This window comes from Xyrauchen texanus, chromosome 23 (assembly GCF_025860055.1).
Source record: "Xyrauchen texanus isolate HMW12.3.18 chromosome 23, RBS_HiC_50CHRs, whole genome shotgun sequence".
In the NCBI taxonomy this organism is placed as follows: domain Eukaryota; kingdom Metazoa; phylum Chordata; class Actinopteri; order Cypriniformes; family Catostomidae; genus Xyrauchen; species Xyrauchen texanus.
The window spans coordinates 42,341,252-42,361,693 of NC_068298.1; the positions used below are offsets into that span (position 1 = coordinate 42,341,252).

The 20,442-nt window shown below is 43.4% G+C and overlaps 1 protein-coding gene across 2 annotated transcripts in view; it reads left to right on the forward strand.

Annotated features, from left to right (window-relative positions):
* Positions 1-20,442, forward strand: part of LOC127617081 (ras-related GTP-binding protein A-like) — a 52,965-nt gene that overhangs the window by 6,529 nt on the left and 25,994 nt on the right. For both annotated transcript variants that reach the window (XM_052088966.1, XM_052088965.1), the window contains exon 5: positions 18,525-18,747. In XM_052088966.1, coding sequence (XP_051944926.1) covers positions 18,525-18,747 — 223 coding nt within the window. The remainder of the gene's footprint in view (positions 1-18,524; positions 18,748-20,442) is intronic.

Consider the following 20,442-nt stretch of genomic DNA (forward strand, 5'->3'; position numbering starts at 1 on the left):
TGTATGACTTTCTTTCTTCTGCAGAACACAAATTAAGTTTTTTAGAAGAAGAATTGCTCTGTAGGTCCATACAATGCAAGTCAATGGGTGGCAAAATTTGGAAGATCCAAAATCCACATAAAAGTAATCCATATGACTCCAAGTCAAGTCAAGTGGTTTTTATTGTCATTCAACCATATACAGTTAGTACAGTACACAGTGAAATGAGACAACGTTCCTCTAGGACCATGGTGCTCCATAAAACAACATGGGACAAACCACATGAGACTACACAGACTAAATAACATACCGATATAAAGTGCACGTGCAAACGTGTGCAAAAAGTACGGGACAGTACAATAAATTACAAAACATTAACAGGACAATAGGCACAGTGAGAGACAGTGCAGAGCCAATAAGTACACAGTAGTGCAATAAGATGACAGTTTCTAAAAATGCCAAATGTAAACATAACATACTATGAGATGGTGTTCTATGCACACAGCAGTTAGAGGTAGCAGCCAGGTATAAAGTGACAATAATTAAAGTGCAACTCAGGACGTGTGTGTGTCAGTCCAGTCTCTGAGTATTGAGGAGTCTGTTGGCTTGGGGGAAGAAGCTGTTACACAGTCTGGCCGGCCCGAATGCTTCGTTACCTTTTGCCAGACTGCAGGAGGGTGAAGAGTTTGTGTGAGGGGTGTGTGGGGTCATCCACAATGCCGGTTCCTTTGCGAATGCAGTGTTTTTTGTAAATGTCTTTGATGGAGGGAAGAGAGACCCCGATGATCTTCTCAGCTGTCCTCGCTATCCTCTGCAGGGCTTTGCAGTCCGAAACGGTGCAAGTCCCAAACCAGGCAGTGATGCAGCAGCTCAGGATGCGCTCAATAGTCCCTCTATAGAATGTAGTGAGGATGGGGGGTGGGAGATGTGCTTTCCTCGGCCTTCGAAGAAAGTAGAGACACTGCTGGGCTTTCTTGGTAATAGAGCTGGTGTTGAGGGATCAGGTGAGGTTCTCCGCCAGGTGAACACCAAGGAATTTGGTGCTTTTGACGATCTCCACAGAGGAGCCGTCGATGTTCAGTGGAGAGCGGTCACTCTGTGCTCGCAAAAACCATCTCTTTTGTTTTGTCCACATTCAGAGACAGGTTGTTGGCTCTACACCAGTCCATTAGCCGCTGCACCTCCTCTCTGTATGCTGACTCGTTGTTCTTGCTGATGAGACCCACCACGGTCATATCATCGGCAAACTTAATGATGTGGTTCGAGCTGTGCATTGCTGCACAGTCGTGAGACAGCAGAGTGAACAGCAGTGGATTGAGCACACAGCACTGGGGGCCCCAGTGCTCAGTGTGGTGGTGGTGGTGGAGATGCTATAACCGATCCGGACTGACTGAGGTCTCCCAGTCTGGAAGTCCAGGATCCAGTTGCAGAGGGAGGTGTCCAGGCCCAGCAGGTTCAGCTTTGCAATCAGGTGCTGAGGAATTACTGTGTTGAATACTGAGCTGAAGTCTATGAACAGCATTCGAACGTGTGAGTCCTTTTTATCTAGGTGGGTGAGGGCCAGATTAAGGGTGGTGGCGATGGCGTTGTCTGTTGAACGGTTCGGACGATACGTGCAGTGGGTCTAGTGAGGGGGACAGCTGGGTCTTAATGTGCCTTATGTTGAGCCTCTTGAAGCACTTCATGATGATGGGTGTGAGTGCAACGGGACTAGTCGTTGAGGCAGGACACAATGGTGGTGGCCTTGAAGCACGTTGGAATGACGGCGCTGCTCAGAGAGATGTTGAAGATTTCGGTAAGAACATCTGCCAGCTGGTCTGCACATCCTCTGAGCACTCTGCCAGGAATGTTGTCTGGTCCAGCAGCCTTCCGTGGGTTGACTCTACGTAGAGTTTTCCTCACATCAGCTGTGGTAAGACAGAGCACCTGGTCGTTGGGAGGAGAGGTGGTCTTCCTCACCACCACGTCGTTCTGTGCTTCAAACCTAGCATAGAAGTCATTCAGCGCATCTGGAAGGGGGCATCTCTGTCACAGGCAACTGATGTTGTCCTGTAGTTGGTGATGGCCTGGATGCCCTGGCACATGCGCCGCCTTTTGCCGCTGTCCTGAAAGTGACTGTGGATTCTCTGGGCGTGTTGCCTCTCTGATGGCCCGGGACAGTTTGGCCCTCGCTGTTCTTAGGGCAGCCTTGTCACCTGCTCTGAAGGCGGAGTCTCGGGTCCTAAGCAGGGCACGCACCTCCGCAGTCATCCACGGCTTCTGGTTGGAGCATGTGGTGATGGTCTTGGAGAAGGTGACGTCATCAATGCACTTGCTGATGTAGCTGATCACTGATGCTGTGTATTCCTCCAAGTTGGTAGAGTCGCCATATGTTGCAGCCTCCCTGAACATGTGCCAGTGGGTACACTCAAAACAGTACTGAAGAGCAGAGATGGCTCCTGCTGGCCAGGTTTTTACCTGCTTGTGGAGTGGTTTTGTGCATCTGACGAGCAGTATGTATGCTGGAATTAGCATAACAGAGATGTGGTCTGAGTAGCCGAGGTGGGGACGGAGCCTGGTTCGCACCTGGAATGTTTGTGTAAACAAGATCAAGTGTTTTCGCCCCTCTCATTGCAAAGTCCACATACTGATGGAATTTAGGGAGCACTGTCTTGAGATTCGCATGGTTGAAATCTCTGGCAACAATAAACAGTACGTCAGGGTGAGCCTTCTGCAGTTCGCTCATAGCCCCATACAGTTCACAGATCGCTTCCTTGGCATAAGCGCTGGGGGGAATGTAAACTCTGGTTATGATAACAGTGGTGAATTCCCGTGGTAAATAAAATGGTCTAATGCATCTCAGTCTAATGCAACAGTCACAAGCTCCACCAGCGATGAGCAGTAACTATAGACTAGCGTAGAGTTCTTGCACCATTCCGTGTTGATGTAAACACACAAGTCACCACCGCACAGAGCTGCATTTCTGTCGGCACGAAATGAGGAGAGCCCGTCTAGCTGAATGGCGGCGACCGAAACTCAGTCGCTGAGCCATGTCTCCATGAAAACAAAAATGCAGCAGTCTCTAAGCTCACGCTGCGTAGCCTGCTGGAGTCTGATTTAGTCCAGTTTATTGTCCAGGGAGCAAACATTTGAGAGCAGGATAGACGGGAGAGCCAGCTGGCTAGGGTTTGTTTTTAGCCTAGCATGGACCCCTGCCCTCTTGCTGCGCTTTGGCTTCCTCGCACACCGCTTACGATGTCCCCTCCCCCGTGCACCGGCATCAGGCAACGCCGAGGACTGGAGGCCTGGTCTCCGCAGCAAGCAGAGTATGCGTAGCAACTCCTGCAGATCATCATGCAGCTTGGGTGTTGCATGAATCTTATATTTTAACAGTGTCTGGTAATGGTAGACATGAACACAGGTTGCTCCAATGTCCATGTGCCGTAAAAGTCGGGCTAAGTGACAAAAATAGCACCATTTTGGATCCAGTGGTTAAATCCATGTGTTCGGACATAATACAATAGGTGTGAGGTGAGAAACAGATCAATATTTATGTAATTTATCAGAAATCCTCCTCCCTGCTCAGAAGTGGCCGATATGCCAAAAAAATGTGAATCACCAAAAACACAAGCAGAAGAATGAGAAAATGGAGCTTGTCTGAGCAAGGAGGATAATTTATAGTAAAAAAGGACTTAAATATTTATCTTTTCACCCACGCCTATTGTATCAATTTGCATCTGAAGATATGGATTGAACCACCAGAGTTGTCTGTGGTACTTTTATGTTGCTCTTATGTGGATTTTGGAGCTTAAAAACTGTAGCGTATGAAGGATAATCATTAACCCATCAGATTCATGAATTCAAAGAACCCCTTTGTAAGATCACTGAAATGGCGCCCGCTAGTCTGTGAAGTACAATGAACTATTGACAAACCTCCTTTCCCATGTGACACTCCAAACCCGTGCTGTCCCATGTGAGAAAGGCACGTGAAAGTTGGCAACAGAGTCGTGTGTGTGTGTTTTTCATTTGAAACCTAGAAATGTTTATTTCTAAGGGAATATATTTTAATCCCCGCATGTTTGTGTTTCTGATGTTAGATCAAACTAGTAAGACTGTTTAGTTGTAGAGTTTAAACTCTGAGGCCGTATATTTAATAGCCTGAAAGCGTATATCCACTTTTTAGTGGATAAATACACATTTCTTGGTATCAAATTAAACCTTACGGCTTGTCCGAGCTGAATATAAAAATAAGATTACCTTAGAATTGTATTCTGCTATGTTTTACCATCTTTTGAGTTATTCAAGCCAAAGCCGGACCCGGTCATGCAAATGAGCCTTGACAGGACAAAGGGACATCTCATGCCCAAAATAAGGGAGAATTTTACGACCTCCAAAGGAATGTGCAGAGATTGCTGACTCTCACTTAATTCTTACTGAGGAGAAATTAATCCTTTTAATCCTATATATTCTATATATATATCCATGTGATAAATGTATTGACATGTATCTAATGTTCCATCTCATGATTTCCCTTTTCTGTTGTTTGGACTATGTTTTCTTGCAAACTCTAATGGGTTAATGTTTTAGACTTTGCATACTATGGTTAACCGAAATCATATGTGTGGCACATTTGGTCTCTATAACTTGGTATTTTGAAGATTGAAATGACTGTGTACATGATATGTCGATAAAAACAACATATTAGTATTACAAGAATATTTCCTAGTTCTAAGAGGAGCACTCTTAGAACAAAGAGCAATAAACCAAATTCCCGCCTGGAACTTTCACCCTTCTTATTGGTCGAGCCAATGAGAGGTGGGACACGTTTTCTAAGGTTATAAATTGCATCCTCTCTTACCCTTCGTGCTCTTACTCTTATCTCTCTTCTGCTGAACATTTCAACCCTCTTATTTCTTACATCTCTCTTACTTCCCCACTTCACTTCTGGACCTCCCTTGGACTTCTTCTGGTCTCTTAAAGCCATCTTACACTCTCTCACTTCTCCCCGATCTTCTGCAACCCTCCGGAACACTTGTCAACTATTCAACAGTCACCCTCTAAGACGCCTCGAGTTTCCAGCAAGCAAACCATGCTCTGGAAACACCGAACCGAAATCCTCCGTCTCAAGAACACCACGAGGACACGATACCCACGCAGCCTTGCTCAGCCACGCAAAAGGTCCTTTTGTGCAAGTATTATTCCATTGAAATTCAAATGCATCACAGTGTGTAATTTCCTAGCTGGCTTCAAAGGGTTAATTGTTGTAATAAGTTTACCATACCTCTAATAATTCTTTACTTTCCCTTACTGTGTTTATTTTGCTTATTTTATGTTTATTCTATGTTAAATGTTTGTTTGTTGAGTTTGTGATATATCCTAGTTCTTTGTATTAAACCCAATTATACGCTTAGTTGTCTGTGTGTGTTGGTCACAAAACAAAGCCTCTTTAATGTGCGATTTTAAGCTACAAGCTGATATTATCAAAGTAAGTTAACGTGCTTTTGATGAATAAGCTTATAACTAAGAATAAACCTTTAAGAGAATTGATCAGGAGTATTTAGCAAAGCGGTTCGCTGGACGAACTGACCGGTTGCGGTAGCCTACGGGTCAGTTCCATTGAGGGTTTATTAAAATGAATATAGCCTGTCTGCATATAATGAATATTCCTAATTAATTGTAATTCGTTGTGTTTAATTATCTATATATATTTGAAGCAGACTCTTGGACTATATAAGCCCTTTTTGGGGTGTTTTTGTATGTTTTGTATCTGGGTCAACCCGTATGATTAATCATTGATTACGATCATTAATATTAGTCATACATTCCCCAAACCTGACCTGCATACCCTACAAAACTTTGGCACCCATTCACTTACATTTTTATTATTTATATTTTATTTGATTCCCCTTTTCTCCCAATTTGGAATGCCCAATTCCCACTACTCGGTAGGTCCTCGTGGTGGCACGGTTACTCGCCTCAATCTGGGTGGCAGAGGACAAGTCTCAGTTGCCTCTGCTTCTGAGACAGTCAATCCCAGGGCTTAAAGTATTCCGGCCGGGGGCCGGATTTCCGGCTTGAGGGCAGGTCCGGCCTCTGGCGCAGGCAAAATTTAGTAATCAGGCTGCAAATTACAGTCGGACGCACTTTCGGTGCGGACGTGCTTGGAAAAAACGAGTGCGCCGCTTCCATTATGAGCGCGCATACTGCGCGGCTGCATTTGAAACTGGGAACTTGAATGCGGTTTAATATTTTCGAGTCAATTGATTTCACCTACCAATCATATGAGAGGAGCGCAGCTCTAACTAACGTCACAAGCCTATCAGAAGCAGAGCAGGGCGGGTCCTGGCAACAGTGTGATTGAGATCCATACCTCACGTTAAGCGTCGTCGGTGAAAGCATGGAGCGCAGAACTCCAGAAACAACATTAGGTGACTTAATGTCATCATGGATGAAAAGAAAGGAGATGTGAGTTGGTTGATTTCAGTAAATTAGCTCAGGTCAGCATAATCATATTTTCTGTCTACACCTTTTGATGTTAGCCTTACGTTGACTGAGCTAACATTAACATACACTGCTGCTAGGTAACTTCAGACTGTTAGTTAAATATTTAATGTAGAACATTCTGTGTAGCTTACTAAAAAACATTATGTGTAGGCCTACCATGAAAACGAGTCCACTTTAAACCGCTTTATTTTCTGTCAGCAATGTATGACAAGTAACGTTGCAGTGTGTACGCACCTTTAGTGCTGTCAACGTTAACGTATGCGATTTCTTTTTTTTTTTGTCCAGCTTTAATGTTTTAAAATATTTAACACAGTTAACGCTGCATCCGTTCTTTGTCATTCTTTAGCTCTTATTAGTTATTAGTTTGTCCACCAAATGCTTTAAACCATTAATGTGCGACAAGACAAAAGAGAACGCACTTCAGTAAATGTCCTCCTCACACACACACACACACACACACACACACACACACACACGAGGCACAAAAAGTCGCGAACCAGTATCGAATTCTCTTTCGGCTTGAGCGAACAATAACACACACATTTATGCCAAAATGTCCGTTTTGTCGAGTATCCTCACAAGAATCAATCATTATTAACTTTAAATGAGTTAAATAAAATCTTAAATGGAAGTAAAGAGTAGTGAGAGAATGAGATGCGTGAGATCCTGTCACCAGCTGTAGATCTTAAAGTGACAGTAGCCACTAATTCTGTCTGTCAGTAAAGTTAACCAAAGAACAAAGGGAACAGAGAAAACTACTAACTACTCTTTGACTAAAGAACGCTTGTAGCTTTAATAAGGATTAATCGAATTTAATTTATAATTTATGCATTGCGGACTATTTTATAACCCTAAAATTTAGTATACTAAATAAAATATCAGTGATACTGGCCTTCATTAATAAAAAGATGCCATTAAGATACAGCCGTAATACTTAAAAATAAATGGTTCCATTTGAAGATAAGTCCGTCTCTGCAAAACAACCCCCCCAAAAAAAAGTTCAGGCTCAGCAATTTTTTTCACTTTAAGCCCTGCAGTCCGCGCATCTTATCACGTGGCTCACTGTGACTGACACAGCAGGGATTCGCAGCACGGGAGGCTTATGCTATTCTTCGTGATCCACGCACAAATTTCAACATGGCCCATTGAGAGTGAGAACCCCCTAATTACGACCACGAGTAGGTTACCCCATGTGACTCTACCCTCCCTTGCAACCAGGCCAATTTGGTTGCTTAGGAGATCTGGCTGGTGTCACTCAGCACGCTCTGGATTCAAACTCACGACTCGAGGGGTGGAAGTCAATGTCAATATTCGTTCAACTACCCAGGCCATTCACTTACATTTAATGGACCTACAGAGCTGAGATATTCTTCTAAACATTTTTAAATGTGTGTTCTGCAGAAGAAAGAGAATTATACACATCTGAGAGTGAGTAAATCTACATTTTTCTAAAGCTCAAAATGTTTCATGGAAATAATGAAAAGCACCTCCTGAGAATGAAGGTCATTTGATCTTGCAAACTGTTTTCAGATGACTGAAATAGAGAATGGGGAACTCATTACATGCGCATGTTCCATGAGACATGCTCGCACTTCATGGCTCTGAACAAACAGCGAATAAATGCCATAACGTCTGCATAAATGTCTTTTCTGTCGTCTGTTCTTTAAAATATAATAAAGTGTGTTTTTACAAGTACATGCTTTTGTGTTTAACAGCATTTCATGTCATGTGTCACTCCGAGACTTGCAGGTTGTCCACCACAGTGACGGGTAGATGAGTAAAATTACCCACCACTATGCATGAAATAGAAAATCCGCATTTGGCGGGTCGCGACTCGCAGCAGGTGTTAATTTTAAACCCTGGGCTACTATTTAATATTTTTGCCGATTTCAAAGCTCCATGGTTTTGTCATTTCCTGATATTGTTGAACATCAATGAATGTCAGTATCGGCATCGGGATATTTGTCAAATATTGTCAATATCTGATTACATCGTTGAGGTGATGGCGGCGTGGCTGAGCACTGGTTTGTAAATGGAGAGCAAGGCTAGGTGGAATGAATGGCAAGGACTCGCACCTGTGTATAATTTCTCTAACAGGTTTTCTGTGTTTTAATGCAGAACAGTACAGAATTCACCATTGGGGAGATAAAAGGGAAGATGAGAAGCCCAAATGGGAAAGAGAGTATGTGGCGTGTTTGAGCATTTATTAATTTGCTGCTGCAAAGCTTGATTTTGGTAATTAACAAGGGACTTTGCATGGGTGGCTCGAAACTCAGAATCTGTGAGGAAGCTATGCAGTCATGGAGTCATTGCCCTTCGGTAAACTTATCAAGACCCTCACCAGCATCCACCAGAACCAACATCAGACTCTGCTTGAGCTGTACCAGGAACAGTGCTTCCAGACCCTGCTGCAAGCTCAGGCATACTATCGACAGGTTCTTCGGTGCTTGAGACCCCAGGTGGATTCTAACGATGCAACCCTGACCGCCTCCCCTATAATGTCCCACTTCACGCTCATGAAGATGGGACTTGAAGACGACCCGGAGGCATTCGTGGAGTTGTTCTAGCTGGCGGCAGAAGCCTCGGGATGGACAGACCCAGTGAGCGGTCCGGCTGTTGCCGCTGCTGCAGCATGAAAATGCTGGAAATTGGTGGCTCGAGCCCCTATTGTGTGCAGTACGAGTGGTCCTGCAAGCTTCCAGGCTTTTCCCCATTTGAATTATTGTACGAGCATCAACTGTGTGGTATGCTCTACGTCCTACGGGAAAATTGGGAGGAGGGACCTTCAAACAGCGAAAGCGAAATTCAATATGTTCTTGACCTGAGAGCAAATCTCCACACTGGGGCAATTAACAGGAGAATTTTCTTCATGCTCAAGAACATCAAAGACGGCTGTATAATATGGGTACTCGGCTATGGGAATTTACAGTACACTGGGAGATGCTGTCCATATCTAGCTCTAAATTACTTAAGTTGCAAAGTCCCTTTGAGGTCACACAGCGAGTTAGGGAAGTCGATTAGGAGGTTAAATGAATGGATAGAGGCAGAGGACGTCAGATCTCCTAAAACCATGGAGAGAGAGGCAGTTCCCTTTGGCTTTGGCGATGGTGGTTCCGGAGTGGGAGTAACTCAGACCGGAGGTGAACTTAAAAGCCACCGATCAAGCCACCCCAGTCACTTGTGGAGACCACCTCTCACCGTCACAAATCACGGAGGTTGCCAGATTGCAAGGAAAATACTCAGACATGTTCTCGCTTCTTTCCGGGTATATGAATCTCATAGAGCACCATATCGAGACAACCCCAGGGGTAGTAGTGCACAGTTGCAATTAAGGCCATGCTCAATATGGGGGTAATCAGGGGGCCTAAGTAGCTCAGCAAGTAAAGAGGCTGACTACCACACCTGGAGTCACAAGTTCGAATCCAGGGCGTGCTGACTGAATCCAGTCAGGCTTCCTAAGCAAGCAATCGGCCCAGCTGCTAGAGTGGGTAGAGTCACGTTGGGTTAACCTCCTTGTGGTCACTATAATGTGGTTCTTGCTCTGTGTGAAGCGAGTGGTGTGTTGTGCACGGATGCCATGGAGAATAGCCTCCACACATGCTAGGTCTCTGCAGTAACGCACTAAACAAGCCACGTGATAAGATGTGCGGCTTGACTGTCTCTGATGCGTCGGAAACATAGATCCTCCGCAACCTGGATTGAGGCAAGTCACTACGCCACCACGAGGAATTGGAATTGGGCATGCCAAAATATGGAGGTAAACGAGGAATCTCACAGTGACTGGTCCAGTCCAGTGGTCCTCGGTTTGGTTCTGTGTGGATTTCAGAAAAGTCAACAAGGTGTCTAAATTCGAATATCCCTCAGTGCCTCATGGACAGAATTCTCCACCTACACTCTGCCAATGCCACTGCTGATCTTGATGATATTATTGTTTATAGTACAAGCTCTCATTGTGTGTGACGGTGTACAGCACAATCGAGAATGAGTGCTTGGGGATCAAGTGGTCAGTCCTCACCCTCCGTTTGGACCATGCCCAACTCCAATGGCTCTATCGCAACGTAGGGCCTTGCCCAATCAAAATGGCAGCGGAGGCCGCATGACCCTTTGTTTTATAAACAAAGGTGAGACATTGAACTCGGTTTCCCAGAGTCCTTCACTTTTTCACAGCTGGATATGAAGTCCCACCCATGGACTGAATCTCAAACGCCATTGGTCAAAAAGCAGCCTATGACTGATGACGTTGATCTTGTCAACAAAACTAGCGGACAGATTTGATTTCGGCCTCTCTGCGCCCAGCTTCTAAGCAAATATCAAATTTTTTTCTTATTATTTACAGGCCTCCAAAATACTCTCCAGTCTTTGCTGAGGACTTTACAGAACTGTTATCAACAATTACCTCAGAGTTTGACTGTTTTGCCATTGCTGGAGACTTTAACATTCACATAGATTATGCAGAAACCAATATGACAAAAGAAATCAAAACTGTTTTAAAAACTTTTGATCTGACTCAGCATGTACATGGACTTACACACAATTATGGACCCACTCTAGATTTACTTATCAGTAAGGGTCTAAACATTTCATTGATTGTTATTAAGGATGTAGCACTGTCTGATCATTTCTGTATTTTCTTTGATATATTGATCTCTCCTGCCATTGAAGCTAGATCTGTGTCTGTCAAGAAGAGATGCTTAAATGAGAACACTAGTGTACTATTTATGAAGGCTATATCGTTAACACCAAGTATATCTGCTGACTCTGTTGATTTTCTCCTTGATTCTTTTAACTCAAAAGTTAAAAGTGTAATTGATGATATTGCTCCTGTGAAAGTCAGGAAGAAGAGTGGCAGACAAAAAGCACCTTGGAGAAACTCAACAGCAGTGCAAAATATGAAAAGACAATGCAGAAAAGCAGAGCGCATGTGGCGGAAGACAAAACTTGTAGTCCGTTATAACATCTACAAAGACAGCATCCATGCTTTTAATATGGAACTAGGAAAAGCTAGACAGTCCATGACGTGTGGAGTCCCTCAAGGCTCAATTCTTGCGCCACTCCTGTTCAACCTGTATATGCTCCCAATGAGCCAAATAATGAGAGAGAACCAAATTGCTTACCACAGCTATGCAGACAACACACAGATCTACTTAGCCCTATCACCTAACGATTACAGCCCCATTGACTCCCTGTGTCAATGCATTGATGAAGTTAACAGTTGGATGTGCCAGAACTTTCTTCAGTTAAACAAAGACAAAACTGAAGTTATTGTGTTTGGAAAAAAAAGATGAAGTTCTCAAGGTAAATGCATACCTTGACGCTAGGGGTCAAACAACTAAAAATCATCTGAAAAATATTGCAAGAATTAGATGCTTTGTTTCCAGTCAAGACCTAGAGAAACTTGTGCATGCTATCATCACCAGCAGGGTGGATTATTGTAATGGACTCCTCACTGGCCTTCCCAAAAAGACCATAAGACAGTTGCAGCTCATACAGAATGCTGCTGCCAGGATTCTGAGCAGAAACAGAAAATATTAACATATCACACTAGTCCTCAAGTCTTTACACTGGCTCCCAGTTACATTTAGGATTGATTTTAAAGTATTATTACTGGTATATAAATCACTCAATGGGCTAGGACCTCAATATATTGCAGATATGCTCACTGAATATGAACCCAACAAATCACTCAGATCATTAGGATCACATCAGCTAGAAATACCAAGGGTTCATTCTAAGCAAGAAGAGTCTGCTTTTAGCTATTATGCCAGCCGCAGCTGGAACCAGATTCCAGAAGAGATCAGATGTGCTCCTACAGTAGTCACATTCAAATCCAGACTCAAAACACATCTGTTTAGCTGTGCATTTACTGAATGAGCACTGTGCCACTGTGTGTCCAAATGTTTGTACTGTATTTTATATTCTAAACTGTTTCAATTATTCTTAATTTTATTTATTTATTTTTTTATTCTTATTTTAATCTCTTCTATGTAAAGCACTTTGAATTACCATTTTGTATGAAATGTGCTATATAAATAAACTTGCCTTGCCATAGAAAAACGTGGTCTCTGTTTGTCCAGAAGGAGGGAAACTCCTTCCTATTTCTCTTTTCACACCGCTGGCTTAGAAGCTGGCGCAGAGAGACCGAAATCAAATGTGTCCACTAGTTTTATTGACAAGATGACATCACCAGTCATAGGCCACTTTTTGACCAATGGGGTTTGAGATTGGGTCCATGGTCGGGAATTCACATCCAGCTGTGAAACTGTGAAGGACTCTGGGAAACCGTGTTCAATGTCTCACCTTTGATTATAGAACATGAGGTGTCCGCTGCCATTTTGATTGGGCAAGGCCCTACATCCCCCCCCTTTGGTCTTAAGGTTGGGGTTCCTACCACAGTCTTTGAGAGCAACCCAACAGTTGCACAGTTCCCAGGTCCCTTGAAACAACCCGAAAGTTGTTCAGTCCATGTATCCTGAGTTCGCAAGCACTTAGTTCCTGGAATTATTAACAGTTCATGAAGGTTTTTGACATGCATCCATGATCTCAATTTCTGCGTCATGTTTGTCAATGTTGAGATGGAGGACAATATCGTCAATGTGCAGTGGCTTCTTGGGGAACCTTTAAGAACACAGTTTGGTAGCCTTAGTTTAGTGGCTGTATAATGGCGGTCGTATGACAATAGGACTTTAGTGGCTGGTGTGTTGACAAGCCATCGAGTACCAGCTCCTTCTACCCTAGTATCTGTTCCTTTCTTCAGTAATGGGTAAGTTACAGATAAATCATAACTCTAGATTCTGTGGATTTATCTGACCAGAGATTGCACTGCTAAGGCTGTATGCCAGATGTATCTGAGAAGATTGCACAACAGTGGTAGTGGCAGATCTAAGGATTTGTTCAGCCATGTTTAGGGGAACCAAGTAGGATGGGATCCTTCCACCACTCAGGCTGTTAACTGAAGTGCTGATTTCCCTCACAAGGTCATGCATTAGATCTCCAGCCACTCGCATATGTGTTATGTCTGATCTCACATCTTCTGACAAGGCATCCAGAGCATGCAAAGGACTGAATTCAGAATTAGAGAATGCATGTTTACATTGTGTATGGTACCCTGCAGGGTTTTAACCAGACCCTGTAATTGTTCTTGTTGGAAAAGGAGTTGCTTTACCTTGTGTTCGTGTGAGTGGTATTAAGTGTTAGTGCATGCTAATGTTGTGAGTAAAGCATGCTACACTTAACTACGGTGGACACTATTGTGGTGGGTCCACCCCCCCTTTGGAGTGGAGACTGTTCAAAGAGTTTGATCCGGTTGGAGTGGACCCACTAGTATAGTGGTGTCTGGTTTGGCTTTGAGATATGGACTCGGTAAGCTACTGGAGAGAGCTTCCCTATGTTCTCAAAGGGGCCTGACCAGCTTGGTAGGAACTTTTTGGAGATTCCCACTGGTTTTGTGAACTTGAAGTAGACACCTACTTTATATTCGCGGTTGGACATTTTCCTATCGTAATAGAATTTCATGTCTGCATTGTCCGGTTGTTGATCCAGGTTCACAGTCTGTAGGCAGTTTTGGGGATTTTCCCAGTTCTCTTTGTCATACCTCTGTGCCAGGGTGGTGCTGAGGCATTGGGAGGAGAAGCTTGCCTTTATGTGAAACATCCTTGTCTGGGTAGATGAGGAAAGGGGCTGAACAGATCTTTGCCTTCAGTTCTCTGAAAGCCTGCTCTTGAGGGTCTCCCCCTTCAAATACCATGTCCTTCTGGAGGAGCTTGGTAAGGGGCCTGATTTGTGTGTAGCTGACAAGGTTCACATCACAGGGCTCTGTCTGCAGTGGTTTACCAAGAGAGCATTGTCCTGGTGACTTTTGCTAAAGTCTCCTTGCACCTTAAGCTGATTTCAGATCCAGTGTCCAATAAGGCATGGATGTCTATACATCACCCTATCAACACTGAGGTGTATATGCATATGGCCTAGCATCAGGTCTCAGGTGCCAGGAGCGGAGCATTGGTATTGGGCATAACTGCCACTGGTAGTGTTGGGGTCTCCTCTGTGTTCTTCCCCCAGCCTACGAAGTAGACTCTGGCAGTTGAAGGGGGAAGGGTCTGGCCTAGTCATGTTGGCAGATTGTCACTATTGGCCCACTTGTGATCATTGTCTGGCCCTTTGGGGGATGGTGAGAAGCATTGAGGTGCTTCATCATGTCCGCTATGTGTTTCTGAATGAGGCTGACCTCCCGCTCCAGATCCCTCTCTTTGGGAGGCCCTGAACGATTCCCTTTGTTTCCCTTCCGATGTCTGATGTTTTTCCTCAAACCTGACATTCCTTTTCTTTGCAAAGGGATTCCATTCTTGGGGCTCTTGCTGAATCTGGGAGTGACCTTGTGGTCATTGCCTTGGTTCCTCCAACCCTCCTGTGGGTGGTTGGGCACGCGTTTTGGGGCTGCCGCTTTGCTGCTTACTCTAGGTTGAGGCAATTCATAGCCCTCAAGCCCTAAGTCTGCCCTTTCTGAAAAGTGGCATTGTCATCTTGTTTAACAGTCGTACACACGACTATTTCCCATGTCATCTGGGCCATCTTCCTAATCTCCTGCATGGTCGGTTTACCCTGTTTACACATCAGTGTAACGTGGGTTCGCACACAGGGGTGGAGATCATGAAGGAAGAGATCTCCACCCCTGTAACCTCGCTCTTCTTCCAGACCAGGCTCATTACTTCCTTAGAAGTATGAGTTCCTTAAACGCCTATAATACTCCCTGGGAGGTTCTAAACGCTTCTGTTGGATGTGGATGTGGATGGCTCTTAGGGTGGCTGATGTTTCATCAGTATATAGCGAGAACTTCTCGCTCCGAACCCTACAAAACCTCAGGTAACTGTCCCGAGTGAGCGGCGGTTGAGTCTCAATGAAAGCGTGGATGCTTCTGGAAGATGTTTTCTAGATGAGCTTCAACTTGTCACACGCCGAGGCATGAGGCAAGTCGGCAAGACAATGTTCGATTTCCCTGAGGTAATCATTGACATTTGAATATTGGCTTACTGGGTCGAATCGTTCTATGTCCTTTTGCAAAGGAGTCAAGCTGGCGCATGCGCAGACCTGTGGCTTGGTCCCACTTGTATCCATCTGACTCGTCAGAGGATGAGTACCAGTGTCTGCCCCCACTGCCACGCCGTTGGGTGAGACCACTTCCTCCTCCTGATGAGGGAGGTGCCCTGGCTGGGGTGGGGCCTGACAGACACCTGAGGGGAGGATTGCAGAAATGGGGCCTTGCCCCCCACAATGTGGTGGACTCCTGTCCCGAACAGGGATGCGCTCTAGCTCCAGGAGTTGGGACAACGGACTAATACTGTCTGGTTATTAGTCCCTGATTCCCGGGTGGTGCCCCGGCAATATTAATCCTTATTTATATTCTATTGATTTTGATAATTGACAATTATCTTTGATTATTGTTGAATTTAAAGGATCAATAAGCTTGTGTTAATTCTAATCAATGTTCCATTAATTTTAATAATTGATGATTATCTTTTGATAATAATTAATAGTCTATTGAATTTGATAATTGATGGTTGTCTTTGATGATTGTTGATTTAAAGGATTATAAAGCTAACATTGATTCTAATCAGTGTTCTATTGATTTTAATAATTATTATCTATGATAATTATTAATTATTGCTAATAACCAAAGCCGATCCTAAACGTAGAGCCCTACAGCAAGAAGGATACAGCCCGCAGGTCCAAGTTCGAGGTGGTCCACAGCCTGTTGCAGATTTCCTCTCCAGAAATGGGGGGGGGGGGGGTTAAGTGAGTTTTTGTATGTGGTGGGTATGTGGTGATGGGGGCATGGCTGGGTGCTGGTTTGTGAATGGAGAGTGAGGCCAGGAGGAATGAATGGTATGGACTCGCACCTGTGTATAATTTCTCTTAACAGCTGTTCTGTGTTTTGAGTTGCATTGGGGAGATAGAAGGGGAGACGAGAAGCCCAGAGGGGAGAGAGAGTTGCACGCAGCAGTGTATGTGTGCATTTATCGATGTGCTGCTGAAAAGCATGATTTTGGTTATTGCACTCTGAAAAGTGTTCAGTAAAAAGTCTTATGTTGGTATTATTTGACTGGCTCCCACTTCCTCCTTTCTACATTAACCCTCTGGGGTCGACGGACGTGCCGGCGCGTCCTGATGGATATTTTCATCATCACAGCAGAAACAACTTAAAATACTCCATAATTTTTGGGTATACAGATAAGTGTAAGACATCATTACAGACTATAAAGGGTCTACTTTTATTTGTGTGCACTCACAAAAACACAACAAAATCTTGTGCTTTTGTAAAATAACGAAAATAAAACGGGTGAGCTTTCAGCAGTCTCTGCGTTCATGAGCATTTTTCAGAAACACATCACAAAAATGAACTTAAACTCCGCCAATACTTATTGCACAAACATGAAATATATGTCTAAAGATAGCTTAAAATGTCTACTTTTAAATAAAGCAATTCAAATTTAAAACAAATATTCTCCTGCAAAGTAATCTGTATGAAACAAAGCGATGTATGGTTTTCCTGGCTCAGCTTCATTATAGGTAATGTGATCCCACCCACCAGCAGAGCGCGCCATTCATACGCTAATGTGCTGAGACGATCAAGGCAAATGGTTCTCGCCCCGACGGTGTTCAGAGGTTTAATATAAACACAACACAGCTCAACTTTTCTGCGTGTTTGTAAACTCCTGAATGTAAGGATGAGTTAACATTTTCCTCAGAAGAAGAGCGGGACTCCGATGAACGTTTGTATTATTAAGAGAGACTTGATCCCAGCAGAGGATACAATTTCAGAAGAGTAAGTAATTTCGTTTTCAATAGCTGACATGCTATTTTATATAAACGTAAATATTTTAATAGTGGGACTGTTTCCAGACAGGATTCAAAGTATTGACATTTGAAATATGTCCTAATAGGCAAGTTTTAGTTACATTTAAATGCTGTTACGGCTAAATCAGGCATTTACATTGTATGCTGTATGATATAAATATGATATGTAATATGATATAAAAATAATATGAATGTTTAGATTATATTTTAACGTGTTTATGCTGCCTTGTTATCATCAACAAAGCTTGTGCTTGCAAATAGGTTAAATTAGTAAAATGCACTTTAAATATGCCCATATTAGAAAATCAGCATATTATAATGATTTCTGAAGGATCATGTGACACTGAAGACTGCAGTAATGATGCTGAAAATTCAGCTTTGATCACAAATTGCATTTTACAATATATCACACAATGAACTCATTTTATCATTTGGATCAAATAAATGCAGTCTTGGTGAGCAGAAGAGACTTCTTTTAACGGTAGTGTAGGTCTAAAATTAAGTAAAGTCTTTATCTAAAGGAAATGTATAGTCAGATTACTTCTCTTAACTTAAAACTTGATTTTGATCATTAAATCTCCTCACATTCATTCTCTTTGTCACATTCCTCATTGATGGGCCCAGAGGAGGGGTCTTTGTGTCCTCAGGTGTGAATCACATAAATATTTGTGATGGTTCATGCCTCATTGCATATTACCTATCAACACTAAAAGTGTCTCACAAAAGTTAAATTACTATATTGTTTTGTATGAATGAGTGATCAGGATGGTTTTCACATCATTTTGTAGCAAAAACTCCAGGCTACAAGATCCAGTTTTCAAAAGTCTTGTGGACAAATGTTTAGTATGTGTTATATGGCCTTATTTCAGTGACTTAAAAAAATCATGCGTAAACTTTATTTTCTCAAAAATACAAACATGTACACACATGTTGCTCACATATTATTGTAGGCCAATTTGTACTGAATACAGTGTTATCAGACTAGCCATTAATATGTTTTTAATCAACGAAAAAGCACAAATGTCAAGGCATGTCAAAACTTCTCCAGGGTCCAAAACACCCTCAGACCCCAGAGGGTTAACGAGGGACTGTGCTACAATCGTCCTATCGCCCAGCCCTAATCGAAACAGCATGATAAATTATGTGAATATTGTGGAGGGTGGGTTTCTTTTTCTGTTCAACTGTTCCCTTTTATGTGACATGTGTTTTTAAAGTCAGGACACTTTCATGGAAAACTACTTCACAAGTCAGAGAGACAACATCTTCCGTAATGTGGAGGTGTTGATTTACGTGTTTGACGTGGAGAGTCGAGAGCTGGAGAAGGACATGCATTACTACCAGTCGTGTCTGGAAGCCATCCTGCAGAACTCACCAGATGCCAAAATCTTCTGCCTGGTGCACAAGATGGATCTGGTACAGGAGGATCAGAGAGACCTGGTGAGATACATGCTTGAATTTCCTCATGAAGTCTTCCTTTAAGCCAGTGTGGGGCGCACCCCCGGTATTGCATGGGGGGTGCGCCCCACACTTTCACACATTAAAATTTTTGGGACATTACATGCAATAACCAATTTTGGGCAATTTCTATTCCTCTGCCTTTTTCCCCATTAAGCCTTGTTCATACTTTTGCCTGGCAGTGCAGTGCCTCCTTTTCAAGCAGCTCTTGAAAAAAAATGTGATTGTTCTCAACAGGACACCTGAAGGGGTTAATTTTGCAATTTAACATTTGGCTGACTGTACATTTGTCATGCTTATTATATGACTACTAACCAAATAAATAAATACTGCATATTATACAGCCTATTACAAGACTACTTGACAAATAAACAATTAAACGTTCATGAAACATTGATTTGAGTTAAAATTATGTAATTATCTTGTAGATATCACAGTGATCTGAGAAGCAGGAAAGATGGCTCGCAAATACCCGAGCCTATACAATTTAGAGCGGGTCCAATAGAATCAATACAAGATCTTAAAATGCATCTGACGCAACCTTGAATCTCTAGATGTAGTCATATGGCGCTTTTCCATTACCAGTACCAGCTCGCCTCGGCTTGCCTTGCCTCGGCTTGCCTCAACTCGGCTCGCTTTTCGCTCTGTTTTCCATTGCAGACAGTACCGCCACAAATAGTACCCGGTCGTCATAGCGACGCCGCAGGAAACTGCCGTGACGTAATCTTATGCGCGACACACATATCCGCTACCCACACACACAGGACAATGGAGGAAATCGAGTGTATGCTGTTTCTCACAGCAAGAAGACAAACGTTGTTTCATGAGAGGCTGAGGGCAGCAAAACGAAACACTGCTGAAAAAAACAGGAGAGTTTGGGAATTACTACAGAGTTCAGACTACGAGACGAATCCGGTTGTTCAAAGCCGACGCTAAGAGGGTAAGTTATGCTAACATAGCTAACGTTTGCATATGTGTAAATACTATACTATATGCAAAGTATTTAATCAACTTTATAGCTACCAGTATTACGTACTAAAATGTGCATGGTTTATGTGTTTCAGATCCGTTTAGCTTTGCAAAGTCGCCGCTGACAGACCGTCTGTTTGGGCTTTCAACCGAGCTACCGAGTGGTGGGATGTTATTGTTCCTGGTTTCACAAACGCGCAGTGGGTTCAGAACTTCAGAATGTCGGAAGAAACATTCATATATTTGTACAACAAACTGCGTCCAGTGATGGAGAGACAAGACACAAGCTTCCGCAAGTGTGTTCCTCTAAAGAAGAGTGGCCATCGACTATGGAAGCTTGCAACGGTTCAGAGTACAGAACTATGGGCCATCTTTTTCGAGTAAGCATAACAACTGTTTGCCGGTGTGTTCAAGAGTTCACTGCTGCTGCAGAAACGTTGTTGGTTCCCGAACAAATCCGTTACCCAGACCAGGAGAAGTTTGAAGAAATGGCTGCCTACATTGAGAACAGATGGGGCTCCCGCAGTGTGTTGGTGCTATTGATGGATCACACATACCCATTTTGGCACCACAGGAGTACCACTGTGACTATTTCAACCGTAAAGGCTGGCACTCCATCGTCCTTCAAGGTGTTGTAGATGGAAAAGGACTGTTCTGGAACGTGTTTGCAGGACTGCCTGGCAGCTTGCATGATGCTCGTGTTTTAAG